This window comes from Toxoplasma gondii, chromosome X, assembly GCF_000006565.2.
Source record: "Toxoplasma gondii ME49 chromosome X, whole genome shotgun sequence".
Taxonomy (NCBI): domain Eukaryota; phylum Apicomplexa; class Conoidasida; order Eucoccidiorida; family Sarcocystidae; genus Toxoplasma; species Toxoplasma gondii.
The window spans coordinates 1964576-1976591 of record NC_031478.1 but is presented as its reverse complement, the minus strand read 5'-3'; the positions used below and the strand labels follow the sequence as shown (position 1 = coordinate 1976591).

Here is a 12016-nt window from a genome sequence, read left to right as displayed (position 1 = left end):
TGGGGACGACAGGAACTCTAGACACCTTGTGAGCACCAGCCGAAACAACTTGACCTGGGTGCTCTGGATTTCCGGACACAACGAAACATCCTGTTTCCTCCACTTCCACCGTGCCACAATTCTAGCATGTCGGTCAGCAGTGTCTTTATTCTGGTGAGCCCGAGGAATGTGTGCGCGACGAACATCTTCTGCATTTGTCTTGGAGAGGCAAGCTCAGGAATCAGGTGACAAATATATGTTAGCAAACTGAAACATCTCCCCGGATCCACAGTATAAAAAGAAATGGTCCCATCTCAGCCGAAACCTTCGCTCCAGTTGCATCAGACAGAGGGTCCCCCAGTGACTGAGGTTCTCCTCTGTTAGGCTTGAGGACTTGCAGATATCGCCTGAGTTTATATTCGTAAGTGGAGCATGCCTCAAGTAGCCTCTTGATCTGTTGGTCGCTTTGAGGTATTCCTTCCGAAGCGTAGCATCATCTCTTTTCTAGTTCTTCAAGACTGTTCCAAGCATCTCCGCTTGGAAGGTGCCGCGCCACAACGAAAAACCACTCAGCTGATTTGATGAATTACGGGAAGGCGTTGTCCTCATGCAGACAGCGGTTGTTTCTTCAGACCCTAATGTCTATCCAATATTGAAAATTTATCAGGGTTTCAGCAAACGGATACCTCGATTTTTAACCAAGGTCAGCATACTCGCATGAGTCAGTCTAGAAACCACTGTGTACCAATGCGCGAACGTGTCCTTAGCACTTTGGCTCCGTGTGATCTTTCTGCAGTTGTTCCTTTCTCGTCTGTTCCGGATTCAGCATGGTCTGAAATACCTCAGCAGTTACCTTGCTTGGCAAACCGTGGTTCTTAGCGTCGACATGATGCACCGCTTTTTGTTGTTGCTGTCGCACTCTTCCAGTCCGTCATCAACCACCTGTGCAGGTACTGTACTCTCCTTCATCTTACGACCACAATCGCTCTATCGCTACCCATCGCCGTTTTTGCCCTTCCTTAAGTGCAGAGAAAGAACAAATGGGGAACGGCGGGCAGAACGTGTCCAGTTCCCACCACTTTGAGAAAGCAAAACGCCTACAACGAGAGTACAATGTGTGTAGTCTAACCATGATGTCAGCCCTACAGTGTCACCGAAGGACAGGTAAGTAGCTGTGTCCATTGCGTGAAAACGTCGCAACATGGTCTTGCTGTATGCGTAAAATGTACGTCCTCCGGTTGATACTGTCTATCCTACAGTGGCGGGCACCATAGCACACCGCCCGCGTTGTCGTCGCGATCCTCTCGAGCCTCACTTTCAACTCACGCAGGATGTACTCTTTTTCCCTGATCTGATTCCGAAGCTCACCTGAGGCAACACACGTCGGAAGACCTTGGAACAGGCACCTTAAGACGATCCAAACATCTCCTGACGCTTTCTGTGCAGCTGCTGCCACGCACTCGTGAAGTCGTAGCCTCGGGGCAGAAACGTCTCTGTGCCACTGGAGTGTTAATATCGGAGCAGTGAGCTGCGACTTCAGCTTGTACACGCCTTACAGATGCGTTAGATCATGACAACAGAAAAGACTCGATGCCAGTTGTCGGACCGCCGTTTCCGCAGGAATTTTACCTTCATTTACTTCTTCTAATTCATGTTTTGATTGTTTCAAAGTTTAACCTATAATTTCGTAATGCGTAGTAATTTCGGCAAAGGTTTTAATTGGAGTTATACGTTTACTTTTGCCAGTAACAATTTCTATTAGACTTTTTTGGAAAGAAGCAGATACTCAAGCCGCCTCACCTTTTCCATGCTTCCACCGGTCTCACACTGTTCTCGCAACTGTACGATATGTTTCTTCTGGGCATCAGCCTTTTTGAGCCATATCTTCGTTGCATGTTCCCGTGACATGCTTCGCTTCGTCGAGTAGTCTTCTTGTCTTTTCAACTCAATTAATGCCTTGGTCTGCACACGCCCACAACGCCGTGACGGCGGTAGCTGACAAAAGACGTCGTAAATTGATCCCGCCTGTGGTCAACGCTTCGTCATCCATTGTTGTCAGTTCAGTTCACAAGCGGTGTGCAGAGGTCGGAATTTGACATGACTGCTGCTGTACGCGGGCAGCGTGCAAGCGTTTGAAGCGCCTCAACATGGATTCGCCGGCAGTTCTACACAATAACGGTTACAGTATTGAATGAAGCTCGCTTAACAAGTTTGAGATTACCCGCCGCCGTGACGATGCAAAAATGTGGCGTGGTTCAGAGCCGCTGTTGGTTAGTTTCCTTTCAAGCGTGTCAACTGAAATGCACTGATACAACATATAAACGACGTGCATAAAGTATGCATACGCGGTAACATATTTTGTCTCCAAGAGCTTTGTGTGCATGAAATGGAGGGCAGGCCCACTGAGCAAAAAACGGTGATGACTGTCTTTCTACTCATATTTAAATGCATATTGATATTTAGGTGTTTATACCTTTTGCTCTTGGGTCTACGTACCGCTACACATACTGAAACGAACGGCACGGCGTTCCCATTTGAGGAAGCCTCTAATGCTGCGTTACCCGGCCTCAATTCTCTGTTGTCTGGGCTTTACAACCAAAATTGTCGTCTTTGCAAGTGACACAACTTCTGATCAAGAAACTACTGCCCATACAAATAAATCGCACGAAAAGGCGGGCCAGGCAGACTGCTTCTCCAGTGATGGGGGCACACTCGATAGGACCTTTCACATCAAACATTGCCCGGGTAGCACGTACAACCTTGTCGAGGGCATCAGTCTCAGCATTGAGACGCTTCCTCAGTTTGTGGTTGACTTTGGCAGTTTCGTCCAGCCTGCACAGCCAGCGTGTGTGCGACCTCTAGATAAAAATATGTTAGTTGTCTGATTGTGTTGACCCCAATTTAGCAGGCAAGTGCGTTCAACCAGCAGCATGCGCTACAGCAGCTGTTCTCCAGCGTACGTTCTGTTTGCTAACCGTCTCAGAATGCCTGATGTGCTGTCCATATTTCGCCAAGAATAAAGTGTTTCACTCTTCTGTAGCTTATCTTAAGCTGGAACTAACTCTGCAGGTAGACACAGCGATGAAGGAACCGAGTTCGCGGAGTCTTTCCCCTGTGAAGAACTATGTGGGTTTGGAGGGTCGAATTGTGCAGTTCCTGAAGATGGTTGTACAGGACCAGCACGCTCGGGATTTGCTACTGCGGCTGAGCTTTCCTGGCCCAGAGTGCGCTCTCGCTTCTTCTCCTCGGCAGGTCTCTCACTGGCAGTGACGAGACTCATCGTTCTTTCGCTTGCATGCAAGGGGAGGTACGAGTTCTTGTCTTGAACTTGCCTGGCATCAGAGCTCGCGTCGACGTCAGGCGTGCTCGGGTCCAGACAGGAGCCGAGGTCGGATGACACACATTGATTCGATTTCATTGCGGAAGACAGGAGAAACAACAATGCGTGAGCCAACCGTTCGAGCCCCACAACTTCGTCACCTGCTGACTCCCGTCAAGCGCAGTGCTCTGCAGATTCTGATGAGACACGGTGGTTGAGTCTTGCCCGCTGGTTTCCCAACCGACTGGAGACTCTGATTCCACCTTGTCCCCTATTCTGTCGCTTTGTTAAGAAGGTGATCCGTCGTTTTCTGCTTTGCACATCGATGTACTTATGCCCGACAGCAGCGTACTTCCGGACGTTGCCGCTGCTGTAGACCGCCTCAGTCTGCCGAAGAGAAGGAACTGTCTCTATTGACCCATGCTGAACTAGGAGTTGCTGAAATACTTCGGGGAAGGGTAGCTCCCTGTTGTTGCTTACCTTCGCGTGGCAAAGCCGTCTGGCCCTCGGTCAAAGAAAAGGTGGAGGACAATCGATTTTCAGGGAGACCGAAACTGCCACTACTGGAGCGACCGCGCTTGAAAAGATGGCGTCAGCACAAGAAGGTGGTGGCGCAAGTAGGCAGGTGCTCTACTCTCTACCTTAACGCCATCCACAGTGACAGAACTGAACACTTCCAAAAGCCCACTATCTGTTTTGAGATTCTAGGTTGTAGTCCGGAGTAGCTTCCAAGCCAAACGTGTCAGGGCTGCATGCTCTATGAACCACATGTTCGCGTTAGGAAAAGACTTTAGCATAGGTGTGCTTCTGAATACACAATCACGCAAAAGACTGCAAGTCCTTCAGTGGCTGTTTTTCGTGAGAATGCCGCGACTTTCCTGAAAAATGCGGAAGGTGCTGCACCTGCAGTGGGGAATATTATTCATCCGAACAGTTACACTTGCATCACCACTTGGAACAACAGTAGCACTGCATGTTCAGTCCTTCGCGATGAGAACGCGAACGGCATCGTGTACTTCATTTGACAGTCCGCTACGTTTCAGGACACAGGCAATGGCCAGCGACGTGAGGATTTCTCCACTGCTTCGTGTGTGCGGAATACTGGGTAGTGCTATCTTCTTCAGGGGAACGAAAGACAAAAAGATGGCAGGCAGCAAAACGTATGTGTAGCTACATGTATATGGCATTATATGAACACGCCATCCCTCCATCAGCCGGCATCTGCACCGACATCACACTCATCTCCTTTGGCAGGGAACTGTTTCCTTCCATTCTCCTATTGCTTGTTGATACAACGCAAAGCGTAATTGCCTGCTCGGTTGGTAACGACTGTGACTGTTCGCTATTTACGGTTCCACTTGAAGATGGGAAATATGCGTTGTCATTAATAGCACAACACACGGCCAGCGCCAGAACAAAAATATTATTTCCAATTGCCAAGTTCTTATCTCAATTTTTAATAAGACAAAAACATAAGGTTGGTATCTGGAAGGCCAACTGAGCCAGAAACACATATCATAGATTCACAAGTTAGCTCGCGAGAGAGGATAAAAGGGGACTCACACGCAGTACGCGTCGCTTGGTGCACCGCCTGAAACACACGTTTCTCCTGGACTTTACGACCCACTGTTGAGCCCCCACAATGGAATACAGCCTCAAATCCCGGCTTGATGCATGCCGGCTAGAAAACGTGACATAAATCACACAGTATTCAACAATCGCACGAAACGTCGACCGAGATACTACGCCCCGTCCCTAGCATTCCCTAGAGTATGTACACAAACCATCATTATTTCCACGCTGCCGTCACATGCATAATATATCAACATCTCAACCACGGAAGCAGCCACGTCGCTGCGACTTCGTACTGGACTTCATCCAGAATAGATTAGCAATGCCATTGGCGGACCCTGAAGACAATCTACCCTTCGCAATCCGGAACAAAAATCCGAACATGTGTACACAGCTTATGTGTATTTATCGAATAATTCCATGTTTGTCACATGAAGAATGAAGCGTTGCATGTTAAAGCGGAGAAGGACACTGATCAGAAAATTCCCAGCGTGACAGCTGTGCAAATGGTTCCAGTTAGGGGACCAGCACCGGATACCCACAGCGACTGGCTAGCTAGTGTTGCCCTATTTTGGACAAGCAACTGCAAAATTAACTTGGGGAGCAGCTGTCCTCCGGCATGTTTTACGCATCTTGCAAACGACGTCTCGGACCTGGGGTCCCTCATTTGTTGGGCTATAAGGAAGCAAGCATGCCGCCGTGTGGAACTTCACTCGGCTGCAGAGCGTGTGCCACATTCTGCTAGCTTGTACAGCAGGCGAAATGCGCCCCTAGTCAGTTTCAAAGACAACGTAAAAACCAAATCAAAATCTGCTGAGTACCTAATTGTCAGAGTACCTAGATCACCGGCCACGAGCCTCGATATCGCCTCCTCACGGAGCTGACATGGCACAAAACCTCCAATGTCTCCACATCCCGCATCAACCGGAATCAGCTGCCGACGAAACATGAGTGACATAAAATTACATGGCTTGCGTGTCGTAGCCATTGGGGTTCTGCGACTGCCACTTCCATGCTGAGGCCATGGCCTCCCTGAGAAAAAAACATCGGAAAAGAATCCTCACCAGGTGCGGCACGCAGAGGTGTGCATGGCGGCAGAAAGAGACGCGAGATCGCTGACAATGCAGGGAAATCAATCCCACAATGATACTGCGTGCAGATAATGCTTAGCAGAGTACCCAAAAATACTGATAGTGTGCGCGTCCCTCCAAACCGTGGTGCTCTCGCGGCTACCAGAGCTCCTACCTCTCCAGAGTAAAATGCAAAGAAGGCCCCTCATCCCCGTCTCACACTTGCAACGGTGAAAGTGGATGCGCGTCGGACCCTTGTCATTCCACAAAGCCGCTGCACTGCTTTAGACACAGGGCACGAACTCGATCCTACAGCAGACAAACGCCTCCCTAAGGCAACTGCCCAAAGTCTCAAGTACATCTAAAGTCTCCTGTGAACTTCCTCGCTCACTCCATCGACCGCTGCGCCTTCCACCCGAGTTCCTGTTCGGCCAAGCTTGGATCCGCAACCACGCTGCTAAGGTCTCCTGGCCGTCTGCAAGCAGCACGCGGAAAGCAGAAAACAGAGACAAATCCATCGACGTCTATCCGCGTGTGTGGGCAAATCGCACACACAGAAGAGGAATCGCCCATCGAGAGTTTCAGCTCAGCCCCCTCGGCAGTCAAGTCACGGAGCAGACCATCTTTTCGGATCCACCTATGCTTCTGTTTGTGCATACACCCGTGGGAACGACGACTTCCACAGAAGGCGTTCAGCGCAGAATCTTCTGCAAAACGTACCGTGGAGCCGGTTTCCGTGGGATTTTTCGTCCCGACACGCGCTCGAACAGATCCGCCATCTCGAGCACCGAATGACCTTTTCCGGTCCCCAAATTGTGAATAAGAAAGCAGCCATCTTTCTCATGTTCGAGCTTTCGAAGGGCAGCAATATGGCCTTCAGCCAAATCATCCACGTGCAGGTAGTCCCGTACACCTGAGAACCGACCCACAGACGCCATCGAAGACTCCAGCGGAATCTCAAGAGATTTTCAGTATCAGGTGTAAGGGCACTTCGTAATGAAGATGCCGGGCAGCCCCCAAGCTTCGGCTTTCAAAGTCATGTGAGAAGCAACAACGATCTGGTCACGACCGCCGACAACTAAGCTCACCAGTTCCATCGGGTGTATCCCAGTCCGTTCCAAAAACATACAGATGTGGCCGGTGGCCGATCGCCACCTGCTGGATGTACGGCAAGAGATTGTTTGGGTGCGTCGGCGACTCGCCTAGTAGACCAGACGGGTGACCGCCAACCGGATTGAAGTATCGAAGAACGGCAATGGACCAGCGAGCATCAGCATTGTGCAGATCCTGTAGAATGGACACACGTATCACAAAGCTCAGATCAATGTTGGGTAGTTGCCCGAGACAGCCGAACGAAAAGCAGAGCGCCGCATATCATATAGTGCCATACACCTTGCCACGCGGGGCGCTCTGAAAAACAGTTCAGATGGTTCCCTGACAAACAGCCGCCCCAGGACAAGGGAGGCGGCAAACGACATGCCCATTGGAACGCACGTGTATCTCCAGAGGCAGGCACATATCCTGGAGTAGATATTCGCAGCTCTTCCTGATGAGGGTGCCAGTCTAGATTTTGAGCAGAGTTGCTGGAAGAACCGATGAAGCTGGAGAAAAAAAAAGCAAGTGTCGTTGCTACAGAAAGACCAGATCGAATTGTCCTTTTCCAATTATTACACAACGCGCATCCTTGTGCACAGTTCCCTCCATAAATACATGTGATGGTTTGAATCCACTTCCACGTCACTCTCCAGTCTTACCTTCAGGATCTGTTCAATCATCGCCTTCGTCTGCCCGTAAGGATTCGAAGCCCCTGTTGGGTCTGTTTCGACGATCGGACCCGCTTTGGGTCTGTACACTGTGGCGCTGGAGGAGAACACCAGGCGTCGGCAGCCTGCGGTATCCATGACCTGAAAGACACCCGAGAATAAAAGTTGCTTTTATTCACAGCATGCACCGCTCTTGTGAGACTCGAGCATGAACATGAAACTCCTTCCATTAAGTGCTCGATGAGATGTCAACAACTCTCACTCACATGCGAACTTAACTCCCCCGCCTCCATCCCTCCTCCCTCCCCCCCGACCGTCGGCGACCACAAGCGCAGTCCCAGAAATCTACATAATCGGGGAGCGTCGTTCTGTCAGAAGAAACAAACAAGGGGATGGACGCATGCATATATAAGTAGGGGACTGATGGAGTGCATTCGACAAAAGTAAACGCACCTTTAGCAGGTTGAGGGTTCCCCCAACGTTAGTGGAGTAGTACTCCAAAGGATTTTCAACAGATTCGCCGACAGCCTTCAAGCCTGTGGTGCATTCGACAAGAAAGACATCTCTGTAGCTGTTAGCAGATATATGGTGTCAAGTTCACGCAGAACAACATATGCCAGCAGATGCATGAAAAAGCTGGGGGCCGCTTTCTTGACCATAGCAACGAACGCCACAAGAGTCTCCTGTATCGTCTCTATATCATCAATCGCGATCGATTCCAGTCACGAAGACCACTGCAACAAGATTGTTGTATTCGCACAAATGAACCCGTAACCCTTTGTCTCGATGATGCCCAAAAAAAACGCCCAGCGGTGTCTCAGCAGCAAAGTTTGTATTCGCTTCTCCACAGTCGTGATGCACCGAAAGTGCAGAAAATTCCTCTAAATTCAATGACAATTGGGATACACGAAAATAGGGAACTTGTTGCAGATGTCATCATCTGTGTACAGACTGTGACACTTGATCTACAGGTTTCTCTTGTGGTTTCGTGCTTCGATTCTCTGTCACAGGCATCTGCTCCTTACTGGCCACAAGCATTGTGCTCTTTCGTCCTGCATAGCGAAGAATTTACGAACTCACCTGCGTAGTGGATGACTGAATCAAAATGGTGGTCCTTGAAAAGCTTCTGGAGAGCTTCTGCGTCGCACATGTCGACTTTGAAGAACCGGAGGCGGTCGAGAGCAGCGCCCACCTTGCCTTCAGCGGTTTCTTCGCTGTGTGTGATTTTCTGAATGCGATGGAAGACTTCTTCTTTTGCGTTAGACAGATTGTCCATGATAGTCACATCGAAGCCGGCCTCTACGAGACGCACCACGGTGTGGCTGCCGATATAACCCAGACCGCCAGTGCTGAAACAGGAACGTGGTGGAGGAACACCAGATATATGGCGTTGAACAGCGGCAATCAAAGTCAGGAAGCTGTGACAGGTGTTGTGATGTGAAGGCTTGTCTGTCTGGGTGATCATATAGCATGGACCGGAAACAAAACCAGCACATGCGCCTAGTCAACGATACACACAGGTGGCATTTACCGTCACGCCGTGACGGTTGACACACTACGGTCTTCGTCTTTTCCAACTATACGCACCCATGTTCTGCTCTTCTCCACGAGTCTACATGGAAGAGTTCGCTTTAAGAGCAACGGATCAGGGAACAAACTCGGCTGTTGAGAACACACGGTTTCACCCGAGACAACTTACCATAGCACGCGGACGGGCTTGGCAGCACCATTCGTCGGCATTTTCTTAGGCGCACAAAAGCAAGGGGAGTCAAGTAGCGTTGCAATGAATTACTTCTGCCGGAATGTGCAGACTCAATTATTAATTGACGAGACCAGAAGCTCAGCGGACCCGGGCACTCCGACAGGTCCAGACGCATGCCCACACTTGAAAACCCCCGGTTGCAGTGGCAGATTCTCTTGCAGGAATGCCGTCTTGCTCAAAGGACAATGGGCAAAGTATCAAGTCCGCTGTGTGGCAGGAACAAAGGGAAAAACAGAAGAAATATATAAGTCCTCTTTGACAATTGGATTCACTCGAATGTGGGCGTTAGATTCAGCGTATCTTGACGATGCAGTCTCCGTGAGAGTTGGCTTTCCAGCCGACGCATCTAGCGGCGTGTGCAAGTTGCAGTGCGGACAAGCACGGGCAAACTGTCATAAGTGAGACACTAACAAATCGACAGACGAGATGGTGTTGCCACTGTGCGAGAAAAAAGAAGCGTTTGTGTAAAGGCATCGAAGTGGAAATGTGCGAATGGCCAAGCAAGATGTGACACGCACTGTGGTGACAGGCTGGGTAGAAAACTGACGTTTTTCTGTCTTTACGAAACGTTCGCGCTTCCAGGCACAATTTGCAAGAAGAGTAGACTCAAATACAACAACAGTGTTCACCAAGATGAAAGAAAGATTGTGTTTTGGTGTTAATTTTACATGGCGAAGAGCTCCACGAAGAGCTGCCCTGTAGGCTGGGCAACCTACAGCGAACCGATGACTGATTGGGGTGATGCCATGCCAAAAGGGCAACAGAACCGAAAAACTGACAACCCTGCTCGATGAAAGCCTTGCTCGGCTTTCGTGGAGAAAAAAGTAAAGCTAATTACCTCTTTAAACCTAATTTCCTCTTTGGTTGAGAGTTCTAGTCGTTAACAGTGATGGTTTAGTGCCAGCACAGAACAAATCCGGTAGGAAAGTCAAAGGTGTCCAACTTGTGCCTCATTCCTGAAGCGTATGGCATATACGGCCGAAAACAACGCAACAGCTCAGTGTAGAACTTCCAATAACAAGCGATGGGAAGTGAATCCACAGAAAGAAGAAAGCAAAATCCCCGATGACTTGACTACAATCCTGGAAATCAGTAGCGATAATAAAATACCCCTGATTGTTCTGCCGAGGAAGTTGAAATGTTACTTGCTCTGACACAGTTAGGCTTAATGCTACTCGCAGTGTTCTGTTCTACACTTAATGCTGTAACGTATTGTCCTGGCAGCGTTTATGACACTCGTTGAGGTCCGCGATATTTCTGCGAGGCTCATAGTATTGTTGTACGCTCTTATTAACAACTAGTAGACAGGTGTCTGACTTCAATCTGAGCTTCCCTGCTACACAACGACATTTAATTTGAGCGTGTCAGACGCTGGATTTTCAAACTACTTGGCTGACAATACAAGGTATATCGGTAGATTTTTTCAGTCTTCTATGCAACGAAAGAGCAGAGATGGGACGTGTTTCCACCCACTAACGCACTTGCAGCCCCATAAGCGACAGACCGCAGCAATCGTAGTACTACGATGAAGGTGGACAAGCGTGTTCATGTGCTTGGTTTCCAGTGCGCCGCCAGTGTTCTTTTACCCGACCTCTACAGGACCTGTGGGCGCTGTCTCGCTTCCACGACCCACTCATTCGTGTACCGAAACAGGCAGCCGTGCCCTCCCTTGCCACAAAGAAGAGCTGATGCTTATCGACATTCTCATTTTCAAGCAGACACTTGCTGCCGAAAACTAGCATGCACCTCCACTCTTTGCTGCCCGGGTACACCGGCGACATGGTGGCCTAAGTGAGAAGAAACAGGCACAAACGTGCAGTGATCCATCATATTGTCCCCCAGAAAGGCCTCAACCCGAGGTGGCAGAGTCATTTGAAGTCTATTAAACTGTGAATGCAATGGGATTCATCAATGAGGCTTCGGCGTTGAGGGTATATAAAAACTTTGCATCAGACACTGGTAGCAGTCCGTAGCGCCACATTTGGGCGAATCCCCTGACGATACCTCCACGGAAGAGAGTATACAGACCAACTAGAATATCATAAGTTTATGCGATTCTATAACGCACCGAGCTGCCGCTGCACACCAACTTTCCGAACTGCGGTATAGCCGTTGACGTTTTATTTATAGCTGGCTCAGGGCGACGTGTGACCTCCCGAAGCCGTTTTATGCTCAGGTCCATTAAATTGGAAAGAGATTCGTTTGTGATCAGCAACAAAGTTCGGGTCACTGGCCGCTGCTTAAGGGTGGAGGGCGACCAAGCGAAACTATCTTGCATTGCTACCAATACGCCAGCTCGTCCTTCATTTTAGCACATGCACAAAAATAGGAGTATGAAGGCAATGTGAAGACACAAAGATTGATGGGGGTAGCAGACTTATGACGTTTTCCACTACCATCTCTTCCCCAGATCCAGAAAGAGAATTTGCGCGTTGCAGTGGACACGCAAGTTGCATCGAGTGTAGTCCTGAAGATCCTCTGTATCCATTCCAAGCGAGCCAGTCTGTTGGCTCATTACCAGTCCCACGGCAGGTCCATCACGAACCAGGAG

The 12016-nt window shown here is 49.5% G+C and overlaps 1 protein-coding gene across 1 annotated transcript; it reads right to left on the bottom strand.

The window, feature by feature from the left end:
* Positions 1-4776: 4776 nt before the first annotated feature.
* TGME49_225880 (UDP-glucose 4-epimerase) lies at positions 4777-9686 on the bottom strand. Its single transcript, XM_002366210.2, has 8 exons — positions 9403-9686; positions 8784-9052; positions 8157-8239; positions 7695-7844; positions 7029-7227; positions 6661-6853; positions 6332-6415; positions 4777-5902 (listed from the first exon to the last, which is right to left on the bottom strand). Exons 1-8 carry the CDS (start codon positions 9441-9443, stop codon positions 5833-5835), a joined length of 1089 nt encoding a protein of 362 aa, XP_002366251.1. The 5' UTR covers positions 9444-9686; the 3' UTR covers positions 4777-5832.
* Positions 9687-12016: the final 2330 nt, after the last annotated feature.